Below are 18,505 nucleotides of genomic sequence, written 5' to 3' on the forward strand. Positions count from 1 at the left end.
TTCCAAGTGCTCTGAAACATCTGAAGGTGACACAAAACAGGGCTGTAACTCTGGGAAAACACAGTATTTTGTCCAATTCACAGACAGCTTGGAAGAAAAACACCTCAGGTGAAGTGATTTTGTGGTGGCTGCACCATCCTGTTGGGTCCAAAAGGAACCTGCTCCCTCCAGTTCTGAGCGTGTCTTTTTACGTGACATTTTGAAAAGGCCAAAATATTTCATCTCAGGACTGTGGAGGTTTCATTTGGGGAACAGAATTTCATGTGGGTGAGTCACTGGGGCTTCCTGATATCCCCTGGAGCAGGGGCTGGAGTGGGATTGATCCGTGTCCTACCCCAAAGCTGCTCCATTGGACACACTGGGGACACGTGGAGCCACTTTCTCTGATCTCAGGGAAGGGTCTGAGGCTATTTTTGGGGGGGGAAAGACTATTGACTGCCATGAATTTGCTAAAAACCTCGGTGCCCCAGAGTCACCATCGTTACCAAAGGAAGGCTCAGCCAAAGCTCGTTACCAGCTGAGATGTAATAAGTGCAATATTACAGCTTTAAACCTTCTGTTTCATTGCAAACAGGCTTTCCTAGAAATCCTTCATCCAGAAATAACAGCTAACCAGGAATAGAGATGCTTCCCACTGGAGGCTTGGGAAAGATTCTGTCTCCTGGGCTTTAGATCCATTAAAGGAAGGGGTTTTCATCACTTTAGCACCTGAAGAGTTGCTCTTCCAACACCATCACAGAATCCCAGGATGGTTTGGGTTGGGAGGGACCTTAAAGTCCATCCAGTTCCATCCCCTGCCATGGGCAGGGACACCTTCCACTAGCCCAGGTTGCTCCAACCCATCCATCCTGGCCTTGGACTTCCAGGGATCCAGGGGCAGCCACAGCTTCTCTGGGCAACCTGTGCCAGGGCCTCCCCACCCTCCCAGGGAAGGATTCCTTCCCAATATCCCATCTATCCCTGCCCTGTGTCAGTGGGAAGCCATTCCCTCTTGCCCTGATATTCCATGCCCTTATAAAATTTCCTCTCCAGAGACTTTCTATGACTGTTTTTGGGACATCAGCAACAAGCCTAAAAACATGTGATTAAAAGAAAAACAACCCTGGTGTTAAATGAGCATGGACCACCTTATAATTAATTTAAGATTAACGGGGAACAACTGAGTTAAAATTCTGTAACGATAATTAGCAAGCAAATTACAACAAAGGAGAAGGCAGCAACTAAAAGTAATTATAGTGTACATACATTAAGATCCTGCACTGCCTAGAAAATAACCCGTGTGTGCTCTGAGATAACTGCACTGCTTGGAGCAGTGGGACAGCACAGCAGGGCCCCCCCAGCCTGGAGGGGGTTGTGGGGCTCCTCTGGGCTCCTGTTTGTGCTGTTAAATCTGAACCTGAGCAGGGGAGCAGAGCTGAACCAACCAAAAAGGGAACTTCATTAGAGCTGCCAAGTGAATTGTTTAGGGGACGAGGAGGAGAAGATTGGCTTTGCACTCTTCATTCATCACCTCCCCTCCCGGGCTCCGGGCTGAGTTCTGGTGTTGGCTTTGCTGTCGGGATTTCCTGCTGCTCCCAGGAGGAATCCTGCCTGTTCCAGGTGGGGACAGGCACAGCCTGGAGACAGGCAGTGCATTTACTGCCTTGGCCCTGCCTTTTTGCTCCGGGTTGGTTCTCAGGCCTTGTGTGTTTGCTGGAGAAAACAAAACAAAAGAAAGGCAGTTCTTGTTGTCTCCTGAGTGCTCTGTCCAGTTCTGACACGGCTTGTGCTGAGCAGCTCACAAATGTGAGGAGATTTTGTGTAAGGATGTGAGTTCTTTTAATGGATAGTGGGAGATGAGAGAATCAGAGAGCCGTGGAATCATGGAATGCTTTGGGTTGGTAGAGACCTCAAGGATCATCTGTGGGCAGGGACACCCCCCACTAGCCCAGCTTGCTCCAACCTGCCCCCTTTGCCTTGGTCTTGTCTTCCTCTTCCTCACCCCCTGGCCCCCATCACACCTCCTGGAATGGTTCCAAGGCTCCTGAGCAGCTCTGACTGCTTATGTCGAGTGTTATGGCTCTTTCTCAGTGCACCTGGACAGACAGAGAACTCTTCACTCCTGAAAACGCCTCGTCCCTTGAAATTCCTGATAAAGAAGGTTAAACAGCATTTTTAGAAATCTGGTACAAAGGTACTGAGAGGCCAAAGGCATTACCAAGCTATACTAAAACTTAGAGTACATATATATATATATAAAATATATAGATAATAGATAATAGATAATATAACATATTATATATAATATAATATTGTATATTATAAAATATAATATATAATACATAATATAATATATTATATACAATACATATTATTATAGATAATATATATTATATAGAATATATAATATACTATATATTACATATCATATACATTATATATATAATAGATAATATATTATATATAATAATATATGATATTATAATATATTCTATATAATATATATTATATAGAAAGAAAGAATATATAGAGAGAGTATGGATAATATAGAGAGTATATATAATACAGAGTATATATAATAAATAATATGATATATTCTATACAATACATACTATTATTTATATTATATATTATACATATTTTATATTACATAGTATATACATTATATATATTATGTATATGTTATATATAATAATGTATATAATATTATAATATAATATTTTCTATAATATAATATATTATATATAATATGGAATATAGAATATATATAATATAATATGATACATATGGTAATGTAATATATAATATAATATATTATATATAATAATGTATACGATATAATATATTCTATATCATACATATATATATAATATATATATAATATAATAGATATATAATATATATATTATATAGATTTTAAGACATCAGGTTGGACTCACACAAGGGTCTTGAACAAACCCCTTCACCTCTCCTGGCTCTTTCCAGTTGGGAACAACCTGCCTGGGGCTTTCTTCTTCTTCCCAGCTCTCCCCATCACCCCCTAAACCAGGGGGGCATCCCTGGGATGTGGGACAGCAGGGAAGGGACACCCAACTCCCCTGGCCCGGGGGGGGAGCAGGGCTGTGTCACCTCCTCCCCCTGTCACCCTCACACGGTGCCAAAGCATCAAATTTGGGTTTGCAAACGACACCTTTGGGTGCAGCTGAGCAGAACCAGAGCGCTGACAAATGAGGAAGTGGCTGATGTTCCAGCACAGGTCATTTGTTAGGACAGAATCCTTTCCCCCCCCCTCTCCCCCGTGGGTTTTTTTATACATTCCTTTTTTGTTTCAGCATTCCAGGGCTCTGATTCATGGGCTCAGACCACTCGAGGTACAGACACCAGCGAGAGCTGCATTTTAACGAGGGAGCAGAGCTGGGTGAGGAGTGGCCTCTCTCCCGAGGTTAATATTGTAAATGCATCTTAAATGTCTAATACATAATCAAACGCCATAAAAATGGAAATGTTATGAGTATTGAAGCCCAGAGAAGAAAAATCATTGCTCATTGCTCCTGCTACCAAAGAATTCGTCTGTGAATCCAAGCTGCAAACTCGCCCGGAGTCACATTCCTGGAAATATCAGGATGGGGTGACAGAGATGAACGGGCTGTGCCTGCTTTTTCCATGTTTCAGAACCCTGGGAAGAGCAGGGTGGTCTCACTCCCAGACCCCAAGGGCTTTGCTAACCAAAGGTTGGTGGGTTTGTCCCAGATCCAGGCTGCCTTCTTTCCAGATCCTTGAAGCAGCAGCACCAGCTGCTTCCCTGTCCCTGGAATCACAGAATTCCTGAATGGTTTGGGTTGGAAACTACCTCAAAGATCACCCAGTGCCACCCCCTGCCACGAGCAGGGAGGCCTTCCACCAGCCCAGGTTGCTCCAAATTTATCCAACCTGACCTTGGACACTCCCAGGGATCCAGGGGCAGCCACAGCTTCTCTGGGCAACCTGTTCCAACATGGGAAAAGGATTTGGGATCCCTGAGGAGCAGCACAGGCCCCAGCAGGAGGCAGGATGGCTGCTGAGTGTCTGACAGGTGATGAGCTCTGGGAGGTGCCAGGCAGAGGACGATGCCCTGAGGGTGCCCTGTGTGCTGGAAGGTACCAGGAGCTGATCCCACCCATCCCAGGAGAGCTGCAGGTGGGATGATTGGTTTCCAGGCTGATGGGCAGCTGTTCCTGCTGTGCCACCTTCTGATCAGACCCACCAGGTGCTCTCCTGCCCTGGCACAGGGCCAGCAGTGATGGGCAGAGGGTCAGGACAGGCTCTGCTGTCACTGCCAGCAGGGAGGAGTCTCCTCACCCCCAGCCTTTGCCAGCTGAGCTGCCCCAGGGGCTGTGTGGCACCCAAAATGTCCACACATCACCCACCAAGCATCACCTGGGACTGTCAGCCAACAAATCTTGGCCTCAGTCCCCCCCCTTGCACTGCTGGGAACACATTTGGGGATGTCCCCTTGAACCATCTGCTGTATTTGAGCTCAGCAGACCCAAACAAGAGGCTTTTTGTGGCCTGATTTACCAACCAATGGAAGATTCTGGTCGTTCCTCTTATGCCATCCCATCCCAGGTGTCACCACATCCCACCCAGGAGTTCTCCTGCTGGTGCTGGGCAGGCAGGATGAGCTGCTGGACCCTGGGGGCCCCCAAACTGCCTGATCTCACCCCCTGCAGAAGCACCCGGGGCTCTGCACACCCCTGTGTCTGCACACACGTGTAAATCTGCACTCCACACACGTGTAAATCTGCACCCCACACACGTGTAAATCTGCACACACGTGTAAATCTCCACCCCACAGCCCCTTCTGCTCCTCAGCCCAACTTCTGACAGGAGGGACCCTCCCCAGAAGCCCCACCAGGCCCCCAAACCTTAAAGGCAACAGGCCTGGATGTTGTAAAAGTGCTTCTGGAACACAGGATTTTCCACAGTAAGCGGGATTTGGCAATGAAATTCCAAGCCCTGCCAACTGAGGATGTTTGGATTCAGCTTTTTCACTCAAAATGTCATTTATCCAACTAAAGTGGCTTGTAGTGAAGGGCTGGAGCTGACAGCAAGCCCACCCCAAAGCAGCTGATGCAGGCAGCAGCAGAACTCACAGTTGTTCCAATGCCCCATTTCTCATTTTCAGAGCAGAAAGTTGCAGTCTGAAGTGCTTTTCTATTATTATTGTTATTTTATTGCAGTGACTATTTGGGAAGGAAAGAAGGTTGATTATCAAAATTGCAACCAAAGACATCAACATTGTCAAAATGTGGTCTTGGGCTTGCTGGGGGCTGGGTTCATCTGCCTCCTCAGCTGCTTGGAGGGGTCAGTTTTATTACAAATAAAGCTTGGGGGAAGCTCAGCAAACACCAACACCCTGGGAATGTCACTTTGTAAATAAAGCAAATAAAGAGAACAACCTGAAGCTGAAGTTTTAAAGGAGACAAGTCCATCTTGACTTATTGTTATTATCCCCTAATAGTTTACACTGCATTATTCCATAATTACTCAGTGAATCACACTGACACTTTCCATGTTGGCTGTTCCAGTGAGTTACTCCCAGGCCTGGCTCTGAAGGCATCATCACTCTTGCTCACAGAGGTGCTGCTCCATGGGTCATGTCTTGCAGTTATCCCACTCCAGGAGAGCACAGAGACACCATTTCCTTGGGTTTAGTAACAGTTTCTCATCTCTGTAAATAATTCCTTGTTAATTATGCTCCCAACCAGCTGGTGCTTATTGTGCAGCCCCATGAATAATAGAAGGGGGAGTAAATCCTTATTTTAATAAGGCCAAGAAACACTTAATTCAACCACTGTGCACTAAATTAAACAAATCTCTTCCAAAGCACCTGTGAGAGGGAGCTGCTCCCCTGCAGGGATTGCTTTGTCACCACCTTTCTTCAGGCCACTGATGCTTTTATTGTGCCCACGTGGACCTTGCTGGTGCCATCTCCATCTCCTCTGCTTTGCTCTGGGGTCCTGCACTGGCAGTGGCTGAAACAAAGGGCTGTTTCTCTGAGCTGCAGTTTTATCCTGCTGATAAAACTCTGATTTGTAGAGAAATCCCTCTTTCTGAGCCTCCCTGTCGCTCACTTTTGAGCCCAACTGGGTTTTGCCACAGGGGGCAGAGGCCACCCCTGGGCACACCATGGCAGGGCAGCACTTTGGATTTATTGCCACTGCTTTTGTTGCTTGCCAGAGAATATTTTCCCAAGTCCTAGGGGTGCTTTGTCCTTGCTGGGTGTGCTTTTCCAAGTGCCAACAGATCTACTTAACTTATGACCCGAGGGAAGGGCTGGAGCTGGGCAGGGTTGGGATGGATATGGGAAAAGGTTCTTCCCCCAGAGGGTGGTTGGCACTGCCCAGGCTCCCCAGGGCAGTGGGCACGGCCCCAAGGCTGCCAGAGCTCCAGGAGGGTTTGGACAACGCTCTGAGGGACAGGGTGGGATTGTTGGGGTGTCCTGGGCAGGGACAAACCTGAATCAGTGAGTGCCAGGGCTGGTGCCACCGATGGCACACAGACTGTGACAGGCAGGGCCTGTTGCCACAGGGCAAGGGGGGATGGTTTTAAACTGAAGGAGGGTCAATGTGGATCAATATAAGGAAGAAGTTTTTTGCAGTGAGGGTGGTAAAATGATAAAACACTGGCACAGGCTGCCCAGAGAAGCTGTGGCTGCCCCTGGATCCCTGGAAGTGTCCAAGGCCAGGTTGGATGGGGTTTGGAGCAACCTGGGCTGGGGAAAGGTGTCCCTGCCCATGGCAGGGGTGGAACTGGATGGGCTTTAAATGTTCCTCCCAATCCAAACTATTCTGTGGGAAGGAGGAAGGTTAAAACTGCTCCTCACAAGAGGAGGGAAATGTTACTGCCCATGGAAGTGACTCAGGAAGCCAAACCCTCTGAAAACTCCTTCTTCTGACCCCAGGGCACTGGTGGGAGTCCCAGACTGGAACTGGAGCTGGCTGTTAACACCACAACCAGCTTAAAATTAACTCCTCATTTCCCCCTGCATGGCTCATCCCCCTTTCCCAGGGAGCTCTGTCTGCTCCCAGGCAGGGAAGGGATCCCACTGAGCAATTTTGGGTCCTGTTTCTGCATCCCCTCCCCACTCGACCCCAGTGCCCAAACCAGTTCCCAGCTCTGTGACAGCAGCACCACCATGTCTAACGTGGTGCCACTCTGTGAGTCTGCAGCCTGTTTCATCAGAGCCCAGAACCCAGTGCAGGGTGTGAAATGACTCACTTTCAAACAAGATGAAACATTTGGGTATTTATTTGATCTCACTCTTTCATTTCCCGGTGACAGAGCAGCCCCTCTTCCCTTTGTGGATTGGGAAATCCTAATCCAGCCCATGCCAGTCCTGTCTCTCAGCAGGGGTTTCTCTCTGAAAGCAGCTTGCATGGAAATGTAATGCAGTTACATAAAAGTCAGCGTTTTGGGAGACTTACATCTATTTATTTAAGATGTTTAAACTAGAAAGTACTCGCAGAGATAATGATTATTTATGACCAGGTGTCACACCTTCTTCAAGTACTGAGGGGCTCTATCCAAACACAGGGAAAACATCAGGCAAACAAGGAAATGATAAAGAGGATATTTGATTTTGATCCATCCTGTTTCCAGTTCCAGCCTCCTGAGGGGAAGCAACAAACTGCTCTTGGAAGCCACGGCACTGAGGGCACCCTCTGGCACACCGAGGGCATCACCAGCACCAGGAGGGGCTCAGGGAGATGCCCTTTGTCCAGGAACCTGCTCATCCCAAATGCCAGCCCCACAGACCACCCCCCTCCCCAGAGCTGTTGGTTCTCCCCTGCAAACGGGCTGGAAAAAAGCGACGGGATTGCCCCAAGGGCTGGGTGTGGGTCCTTGGGCAGGGCAAGGAAGGAGGAATTAGAGCTGGGGAATCAAGGAATCAGTGATGGAGAGTCTGTTCCATCCAGAGGTGGCAGTGGCAGGGCCAGGCTTTCAGAGGATCACGGAATCACAGACGCTTTGGGCTGGAAGGGACTTTAAAAACCATCCAGTCCCAGGCTGGAGCCACTTCAGGGGGGAAATCCCTGCTTGGCTCAGCTCAGCTGCATCTGCCAACGCAGCCCCCAGCATTCCATGGATTTCCCCAGCCCTCCAGCACGGTACAGGAGCAGTTTTCCAGCAATCCCATCTCATTTCTGAAAGGTTCCTCCCCAGAAAATGCTTAAAGCTGAATGTTCCCTGGCCAACCTTTCTCCCCCCAGTCGAGCCCAGCCTAACACACTTTAGCAACGGATAAATCTCATAATCAGGCCTGGATTGTTTTCCTAACAAACAGGGGGATTTGCTCAGACTGTCACCCTTAAGGCAACTAGTGTTTGTAAGACAACCAGGAGATCATAATTACACAAACAAGCCCAAGGTGTGTACACAGACCTACCTCAGAGGAGGAATCTGAAGCAGGTGTGTCAGGATAGAGAAGCCCAGAGCTCTTCTGGTCGCTGGTTCAGCCCCTTTACTGCTCCCTGGAGTAGCTCTGGACCACCTGAGTGGTCAGGTGAGTGCTCACCTGAGTCCCACCCCCCAGTTCATGTGGGTGCTTTAGGTTTGCACCAGCAAGGAGAGAACCAACCCACAGGCAAAGGAACAGCTGGAGCTGTGCCAGGGAGGGTCAGGCTGGATCTCAGGGAAAGGCTCTTCCTGCTGTCCCTGCCCATGGCACTGGATGGTCCCCAAGGTCCCTTCCCACCCAGTGATTCTATGATTTGTAACCCCCAGGCTTGCTGAGGTGCTGGAAGGTGCCCAGGAGGTGGATGGTCCCCCCAGCACTGATTTGCAGCCCAAAAGCTGGGGGTCTGCACAAAGACCCTGTGGGGCCCAATTCCAGCTGTCCCAGGCTGAGCTTTCCCTGCACCAGAAAAACACCACTTTTTTCCCTTAAGAAAAAGATCAATATTTTGAATTCTTCCTTCTATTTCTGAGGTCAGCATCAGGTGTTTGCAATTATCACAAAGAAGCACCACATTACTTCATCCGGAAAAAGCAGAAGCAAATAAATTGGAAATACTGATTATTTGTCTTGTGCAATTACCCTGAGAACTGTTCCCTGGGGACTCGCTGCATGATGTCATGTCAATGAACGTGAGAAAAGAAATTCTATTGTCATGAAAAACACCCACCACGAGGAAGATACTCAAGGATTTTTAGTGTCCATGTGGAAATGTCTCCTCTGAGTCCCTTCTCACCCCTCTCAGACACGTGATAAACCTGCTGGGTCACTATTTCCAGGGGCTAAACAGGGAATGTTGGAGGACACTGCACCAAATATTTAGGAGTAGCCATAAGGAAAATAAACAGCCCTGCTTTTCCTCTGTTTTGTGGAAGGTTTGGGGAGGGTTTGTGGAGTGTGATACACGAACTGGCAGATTCCCAGCTGCTGATTTCCCCCTTATCTGGAGCCTCCTGACTGCCCTCACTTCTCATGGCACCGAGGAATTGATTGTGGCAAAGCAAAGAGAGAGGCTTGGGAGGTGTCCATTCCCCAGATTTTAGAGCCTGGGACATTGGCATGGGAGCAAATCCTTCCTGGAAGCATCTTGTTTACAAGATTAGTGAGAAAATTAAAAAAAAAAAAAAAACAACACAAAAAAACCAACGGAGAAGTTGTTAAAACAACTCAAATTCTTGCAGATATAAAGGAGAAAGAGGAGGGGATGGCCCAAAACGGGGCTGCAGACAGCAGAAAGTGCTTGGGAGGTGCATTTCCAATCAAGCTTTCCCAGCTCTCCCTGGAGGTTTTCCACCTGTTGTTTTAAAATATCACCTCAGAGACAAAATAGCTTTGAGAAGGAAAAAAAAAACAAACCTCGATGTGCCATCGGAGGGAATCATCCAGTGCATTACCCACTGCTCAGGGAAGCACTAAAGCACCACCCAGCCACATCCAACCACTGGAAAAGTGGGAGAGAGTGGGAGGGAGGCATCAGGAATATCGATTTCTGCGATATTTTGGGGGAAAAAATATAAAGGAAAAGGGGAAATTTCAACTTTTTGGTTTTCATACCCAGAGCAAACCCAATTCCCTTGGAGGGGGAAGGGAATCAATTCAAACATTCCTAAAACCACCGAGGATATTCCTTCAGGGAATGTCTCTTCAGGAAAACTAATTCTGACAACATCTGTCTTTGTGTCAAGGCAGAGTCAGTCCAGATGTCCCTCCTGGAGGAACCTTCTTTCTGCTGCAGTTTCATTCCTTCAGGGGGTTTTTCCATCTCAGAGCTTCCTTGCTTTTTCTTCCCCATGGGATTATATTAAAGAAGAAAGAAGGTATTTTTAATAACAATAATAGAAAAAATTAGTTGTCAGCCATCCCATTTCTCATCCCTGGAAAAAGGTGCTGAAACTCCCTTGCTGTTCAGAGGAGGGACCCAAACTTCCTCTGCTGAGCAGGAGCAGAATCCAGCCCTAAACATTCCAAGTTCCCCAGTGTTGGTTGGGTTTGGTTTGGGGTTTTTTGTGGGTTTTTTTTTTTTTTTTCCTTTTCCTTTAAATCAATGTCATTTAAAATTACATAACTGCAAAAAAGCATCTGAAAAACTTAAGGATGGCGCTTCTATTTTATCAAACCTTTTCTCCATTAATCTTCCCACACAACTGCTGTCACCCATTAGCCTGCCAAAGGAATGGGAGCTGGATCCTCTCTGCTTGGCAGCTCAGCAGGTGGCACTTACCTGCCCTGCCAGCCTGTCCTGCTCAGCTCCATCCCTCTGGATCCTCATTCCCAAGGACAACGGGAAGATTAGTGAGGACAGGCCTTTAGCACCAACCCAGTGGCCTCTAGTCCTGGCCAAACCACAGAAAGAAGGTAAACCAACCCCCCCCAAATTCTCCTGCATGGTCACCTGGGATTGCCACAGCTGGGAATTGCCTCAGTGAACCTGGGCTGAAATATCTGGCAATAATCCCACTGGATCTGCAAGGAACTGCAGCAGCTTTGGGGCTGTCAGATTTGATCCTTTGAAATAGTTTTTGACAGGAATTCAAGTTTCTTTTGATGGAGAGGGGGAGTTTTTTTTTTCCTTGTGCAGAAAGGGGCTGTTTCCCTCGGGAAATGTCACTGCAACCCCCCCGGGATCTGCACAGCCCTGGAGCCTCCACGAGCCTCAGGAACGTGCCAGGAGCAGAGTTAGGTCAAAGCTGTTTGTCAGAGAACAGCCCTCTTTATGCTTCCAGCCACATCCCTCAGGTACTCCAGTGGTTTTTATAATAATTGCATTTATTGATTCCCTGCAATGTGACCCCTGAGCTCGGCTGGAGCACACGGAGCCAGAGCAGCACGAGGCAGGGCTGGGGACGTGAGACTTGGACCTTCCCAAACCTGCCTGGGCCTCTGTCCTGGCCTCACAACACCCACCTCCAGGTGACCCTTTGTGCTGTCACCTCCAAAACCTGCTCTTCCATCCCTGGAAGTGTCCAAGGCCAGGCTGGACAGGGCTTGGAGCAGCCTGGGACAGTGGAAGGTGTCCCTGCCCAGGGCAGGGGGTGGAGTGGGATAATCCTTAAGTTCCCTTCCATTCCAAACCATTCTGGGATCCTGTGATTCCACGGGGTTGGAGGATGCTCTAGGCTGGGTTTGGAGCCTTCCAGGGCCTTAAGGGGCTCCAGGAGAGCTGGAGGGACTTTGGACAAGGGCCTGGAGGGATAGGACAAGGGGGAATGGCTTCCCACTGCCAGAGGGCAGGGCTAGATGGGATATTGGGAAGGAATTCTTCCCTGGGAGGGTGGGGAGGCCCTGGCACAGGTTGCCCAGAGAAGCTGTGGCTGCCCCTGGATCCCTGCAAGTGTCCAAGGCCAGCTTGGATGGGGCTTGGAGCAACCTGGGCTGGTGGAAGGTGTCCCTGGCCATGGCAGGGGGTGGCACTGGATGGGCTTTAAGGTCCCTTCCAACCCAAACCACTCAGGAATTCTGTGATTCCAGGGACAGGGAAGCAGCTGGTGCTGCTGCTTCAAGGATCTGGAAAGAAGGCAGCCTGGATCTGGGACAAACCCACCAACCTTTGGTTAGCAAAGCCCTTGGGGTCTGGGAGTGAGACCACCCTGCTCTTCCCAGGGTTCTGAAACATGGAAAAAGCAGGCACAGCCCGTTCATCTCTGAAGGAGATGGAGGCAGGTCCAAGTCCCCTTGTGTCCAGGGTATCAGAGGGACAAGATGCCCCAATGTGGAATGACAGCAACTTTTCCCGCTAGGAAAAGCCTGGGAGAACTTTGCTTTTCAATTTGCTCCAAAGAATTCACGTTAAAATCACTTCTTGCCAAATCCAGAGGTGCTTTCATTGGTTTCATTGCCTCTCCTCTTTTCTTCAGCCCTGAAATGGAAAACAGGAAAAAGAAAAAAAAAAAAGAAAGGAGATAATTGGGAAGATGCCAATTGAGAAGTTTAAAATAGATTTAAATCCTTCCTCTCCTCTACCTGCAGGAGAAATATATATATATAAACACACATACATGCATACATCTATATATATATATATATATTTATGTATTACCATTTTGTTCCTTTAAGGAAAGGCAGTGAATAATGGTGCTGTCAGGAAATGCCAGTTTAACAAGACTCTGCTAATTAAGGGGCACAGGACAGCCCTGCCATGTGTGGCCTTGCACAGGACCCCGGAAAATCTAATTCCAAATCTATGTCAAGCCCATGGATCAACCACACAGAGTCCCCACCAAAATCTGGGATGAGGGAGGGTTAAATCCTTTCAGATGGGAGGGGATGGGGGAGTCCCACAAGTGTGGCAAAGGTGACCCCTCTGTGGGGTCCCAACCCCAGCTGAGATCTGGCTTCTCCTAAAACCCTCCTAATTAATCCTCAGCATCCTCCTGCATAATGCCACAAAATCCCACGTTTATTTGCTTTCCCCACACTGTGAATCTCAGCCTAATCCCCAAAAGAGCAGCCACATCTTTACTCACTTGGCCATTTGTTTGATCTCTCCCAGGTTTGTTTCTGTTGCACACACACGAGGCACAGGAAACAAGATGTCAAAAGTTTCCCTATTTTTGGAGCTGGAAGCAGAGTTGTAAAATGCAAAGGTTTTTACTGCTCTGCTGCTGTTTGGATAAAGGGGGCAGATTAAGGAATACCCACATACCATTGATGTGCCTTCAGGATTTTGTTATGGCTCAAGTATTTCACCTCCCCAAACTGAGAACTCACGGCCCCAAAAGGCTTCAGACCCCCCAAAAATCCCTCTAACAGCTGCAGTGCAGGGCTGTACCTGGGAGGGTTCTGCTCTGAGAATCCTCAAATAATTTGGGGAATTTCACAGCTGGAAGCTCAATACATGGAAAATCCCCTTTGGCATAAAGGGTGTTGGAATGAGGGTGATGTTTGGGGGGTGGCAGCAGCCTGTGGGTTCCCTAAAGCTGCTCTGGGGTCACACAGAGGGTGGGTTGTCACATACTCTGGGATTTGAGGCAGCAGTGACAGAGTGGTGGCTTCCATGGAAACCCCTATTTCCAAGTGGTTTGTGGCTTTCTCATCCCTTGGGAGCTCCAGTGGGAGTTTGTTGGGCAAAGCAGGGAATTATTCTGGAAGGATTGGGGTTTGCAGAACATGTTTTTGGCTGATTTCATCACATCTGCCCCCCTGGGGGGGTCACTGGGTACTGGTGCCCAGGGCACAGGCTGCCTTGTCTGCCAGCTGTGCCCAGCTGTGCCCAGCCTCTGCTTTCTCCACCAGTATTCCCAGTGGCACCAGGGATGATTCCGGGCAAGAATCATTGGGGGATTTGAACCTCTGGGGACTTGAACTTCTCATCTGGGGACAAGTGGCCTTTTAGCATCTGTCCCCTGTTCTTCTTGCTTTGAGTTCCTGAGAGCTGGAAATCAATAACTTTGTTTTCAAGGGGCTTTGAAAGCACGAAAAAACCCCCAAACCACTGGAAGGTAGAAATGTGATCCCAGGATGCTGGAATGGTTTGGGTTGGAAGGGACCTAAATCTCATCCAGTGCCACCCCCTGCCAGGGGCAGGAACACCTTCCCCCAGCCCAGGTTGCTCCAGGGATCCTGCACTCTTTGAGCCCATCCCTGTAATTCCACCTCCTGATTTTAGTCCCTTACAGGATGAATTAAATAATAATAACAAAAGGGTCCAGCAGAACAAAGTACTATGATTTACTTTCCAGGAGGTTTAAAGCTTTCATTTAATGCTTTTTGTCTTTACCTGAGTTGATGTTTGAAGTGAAAATGAAGTTTCAAAAGAAGGCAATGCTTTTGGTGAGGAAACCTTCCCAGTATTTGTCTTTCCTTCACCTTTCAGGGGCACACAGGTTATGTTTTGGGGGGGGGGGGGGGGGAATGACAGAACTCACCCAAAATAATTCACTGGATTTCTCACCTACCGTTTGATTTCCATCCAGAATCCATCCTCCAACAGAAGGAGCAAACTCACACAGCCCAAGGGATAATTTCAGAAATGACTTGTTGATTAATTAGCAATATTTATTGACAGCAGCTCTGTTATTTCTTCCAAGTATTAAGCCCAATAAGCTTTTCAGCTGCTCAGGCTGTGCAAAGAATTAAGCAGGACTCTGTTGCAGCACAGGGTGCACAGGTAATGAGCTGCTTTCTCAAATAACTTAAAAAATGGAGACAATTTCCAAAAGGTGGGTGGTTGGGAAGGGAGAGATTTCCCACCAGCCGATGCCAGCTTGGAATTTTATGGTCAGGTTTGATCTGCTTTGTCTTCGTGGTGAAGCTTTTGGATTTTAGCTCAAGGTGAAGATGGTCTTGGCCATCCCACTCCTATTTACCATCAGCTGGTTTTCTTTAATTAAGATTTATTAGAATAAATCAGGTGGGGAGATTGGAGCAGACAATTTGGAGTGGGAGCATTTAAGGGGGAAAAAGCAGGTTTTTGTACAAACCTGATGTCCTTTCCTTTACAATCCCATTTTGTCAGGCTACTCCCACCCAAAAAAAAAATGAGTGAAAAACCCTTTAGAGAAGGGGAAGAGTCGAAAACAAGCAAGTGGACACAGCCCAGGGCTGAGCTGGGTTTCTCTAGCCAGGCACAATCCATAGTCCTGGCACCGCCCGGGACCGTCTGTGCCGCGAGGTAACGAGTTTGTGGAGGAGGGAATATTTGAGGACGTTTCTAGCCAGGCACCTTTTATTTCCTTGGTTTGTGGGGATATATCACGGGTGTAACAGTCTCAGACCGCCTCGTGGCGAAGCGGTTGGGATGTTTGTTATCCTGAGAGCGAGCCAAGGGGAAAAACTCCCACTGGTTTCAACAGGCGGCAGGAAAAGAAAAAAAAAATAAATAAAGCTGAGGTGGCTCGGAAAGGAGGCGGAGAGAGTGAATGGGAGCGACCAGAGATCGCGTTGGAATGGATATGGGAACTTCTGCCCTTTCCCCGTTCGCTTTACAAAAGGTCACGGCCGTGCCTGGGGTGTTGGAAAGGTTTTGATGTTTATTAGCGACGCTAAAAAATGGGAAAACCCCGCCGGGTGTAGATACGAGCACTGCAAACCAGCGAAGTTATCGGAGGGCGTAAAGCTGAGCCCGCATCGAGTTCGTGCAAATCGCTGCTGCCACCACCCCTATATCTGCAGGGCACAAGCTCAGGCCCCTCAATCCCGTTTTTCCCCATGATCCCAGGGCCAGGAGCGGGATTTTGGGGACGGCTTGCCACCAAGTCGGGGTTCGCTGCACGTTTTGCAGCTTTGCCACAATAAAAAAAAAAAAAGCAACTCTCCGGGAGAGGCTGGAGATAACCAGGCTGGAACAACTCCATCTATTGGGTAAAAATATACGGCTCGAAATGCACATGGAAAACGAATTCAGAGGGAAAGGAAAAAAATCAGAGGGGATTCAAAGCAGTTACCGGCACTTACAGCTTAATTGGACACAATTAGAGGAATGTTTCTTGCTACTGTTTGAAAGCAAAATGAAGGTAAAGGCAGCGGCTTCCAGAGAGCCGAGCTGAGCAAACCCGGGGAGATGCCAGCCTATATCCCAAGTTATTCCCGTCTCGCAAGGTGTTGGGGAAAAGGGGCTTTTTTTGGGTGTCCGATGCAGGGCAAAAGGAGCATCTGACCCCAAAGGGCTCTCCAGGCTCGGCGTGAGGTGGGCAAAGGGCAGCGAGGGCCGGGGTCAGGGGGTGCTACTTCGCTGAATGCGTTTCTCGCGGTTCCCACTCATTTCACGGGAGTGGAGGAGCTCGGAGCAGCTTCGCCACGGAGACCAAAAAGCCAAAAGACCCTCCGCCCCAAGCAATCACCCCCTTCGCCCAGAAAACAGCGGCTGCACGGAGCAGGCTGCAAAGCTCGCCTGCGTTTCCCGAGGCTTTGCCTGGCTCCGTGATATCATGTTTTCCCCCGGGGATGCTGAAAAGCAGAAAAACAAACTCCTGCTGGAGGAGGGAGGAGGGAGCGGGGAGAGGAGGGGGCGGCGGCGGCTCCGCCGGGGGATAACGCGGGGGTGGAGGAGGAGGAGGAGTAGGGGGGGCTACTCCGGTGAAGCAGCGGCGCGGTCGGGGCCGAGCATCCCTCCCTCCTTCCCTCCGCCTCCCGAGCGCGGCTTGTGCCGAGCGGCGGGGCTGCCACCGCGGCCGGGACTGGCACCTCGCAAAGCTTCGCCCCGCTCTTCTTCTTCCACCTCCTCCTCCTCCTCTTCCTCCTCCTCTTCCTCGCCGGCGGAGCGCGGGATGGGAGCGCGGGGCCGGCGGAGCGCGGGGCGGGCGGGCGCGGGCCGGGGGTAGGTCCCGCATCGGGCACCAAGAGGGAAGGGGGGGGTTTGTCCCGCAGCGAGCGGGTGCCGGGAAGCCACAACCGGGGGAAGCGGGCGAGCGGCGGGGAAACCCGCGGGGGGGAACCCGGCGGGCGCGGAGCATCCCGGTGCGGGCGGGGCGCGGCGCCGCAGCATGTGAGCGGCGCGGGCGGGCACGGCCCGGGGGGGGAAGGCAGGCGGGCAGGCAGGCAGGCGAGGCGGGCAGGCAGGCAGGCGCGGGCGGATCGCGGCGGGGGCCGCCCCGCTGCCCCCCGCGGGGGTGCGGGAGGCGGCGGGGCCCGGCATGCCGCGCTGCCGGAACTGCTGCTCGGTGGCGGGGCCGCGGGCGCTGCTGCCCCCGCCGCTCGGGGCCGCGGGCGGGGGGGGCGCGGGGATGTGGCGGCGGCGGCGCTGAGCCCCCGGCGGCGGGGAGCGCCCATGGCGCGGGGGCGCGGGGCGCCGGCGCTGCGCACTCGGCTGCACGGGCTGCGGCACATGTGCTCGGGGCGGGCGGCGCCGGCGCGCCGGGCTCTCTGGGTGCTCGCCTTCTGCACGGCGCTCGGCTTGCTGCTGGCCTGGTCCTCCGACCGCCTGCTGCACTGGCTCGCCTTCCCCTCGCACACCCGCGTGCGCACCGAGTGGAGCCGCCAGCTGCCCTTCCCCGCCGTCACCCTCTGCAACAACAACCCGCTGCGCTTCCCCCGCCTCTCCAAGGGGGATCTGTACTACGCGGGGCACTGGCTGGGGCTGCTGCTGCCCAACCGCACCGCCCGCCCGCTGCTCACCGAGCTGCTGCGCGGTGACGAGGCGCGGCTCCGCTGGTTCGCCAAGCTCGCCGATTTCCGCCTCTTTCTGCCGCCCCGCCACTACGAGGGCATCAGCGCCGAGTTCATGGACCGCCTGGGCCACCAGCTGGAGGACATGCTGCTCTCCTGCAAGTACCGCGGCGAGCTCTGCGGGCCGCACAACTTCTCCGCGGTGAGTGCGCGCGGGGAGCCCCCGGTTCCCCTCGGTCCGGGGACCCCCCCCCATTCATTCCTCTCCGTCTGGTGACCCTGGTTCCTCTCGCTCCGGGTCCGTGTCCCCCCCCCCCATCATCATCCCCGCGTCGCTCCCGGCTCGCTGGCCGCGTGTTTTCCCACGGTGCCGCCGCTCGGGGCGTTGCGGGGTCGTGGCGGGTCCCGGGGGGGTCCTGGCAGGGCACCCACAGCCCCCGGAGCTCCTCGGACCCCCCTCGGAAGCTCTGCCCGCGGAGCCGTGCCCCTGAACGCTCGCTTCTCCTCCGGACCGAAGCTGATGCTCTCTGGTCCAGGAGTGACTCTCCCTGGTCTAAGGGTGACTCTCCCTGGCCGTCAGCGGTGGGTGTGAGGGGCTGGCTGCTCCCTTAGTTTTTAATTCAAAAATTTAAAATTCCGTTGCCATCCCAGCTAGTTCCGCCCCATTTTCCCTGTTGCTCCCAGCATAGTTGCCTCTGGACTTTTCCCACCTCCGGCTGGGAAGCCAAGTTGCCCCAGGTGCGCTCTGGCTGTAGGAGCGGGTCAGCCCCAGCACTGCTCCGTCCCGCTGGGGTTTGATGGTGTCCGGTTCCTGCTCCTTTTGCTCCCGGTGCATTCCCGGGAGTCGGCTGAGCTGCCCCCCCTGCGCGGCCGTGCGGGTTGTGCGGCGCGATGTGGTTTGAAATGATGAGTTTTGCTAATTGGAGCTGCCCTTCACCTCCCGCAAGGTGTGTGAGCCCCGGGGCGCCCGGCAGGGACTCGCCCGTG

The 18,505-nt window shown here is 51.3% G+C and overlaps 1 protein-coding gene across 1 annotated transcript in view; it reads left to right on the forward strand.

Annotated features, from left to right (window-relative positions):
* Positions 1-17,168: 17,168 nt before the first annotated feature.
* LOC127474239 (acid-sensing ion channel 2-like) overlaps positions 17,169-18,505 on the forward strand; it is a 78,531-nt gene continuing 77,194 nt past the window's right edge. The window contains exon 1 of the mRNA XM_051794775.1: positions 17,169-17,720. Within this exon, the coding sequence (XP_051650735.1) occupies positions 17,181-17,720 (540 nt within the window). The 5' untranslated portion in view covers positions 17,169-17,180. The remainder of the gene's footprint in view (positions 17,721-18,505) is intronic.

The sequence above is a fragment of the Manacus candei genome, unplaced genomic scaffold (genome assembly GCF_025592945.1).
Source record: "Manacus candei isolate 608988 ecotype Guabito, Panama unplaced genomic scaffold, ASM2559294v1 h1tg000040l, whole genome shotgun sequence".
Lineage (NCBI taxonomy): Eukaryota > Metazoa > Chordata > Aves > Passeriformes > Pipridae > Manacus > Manacus candei.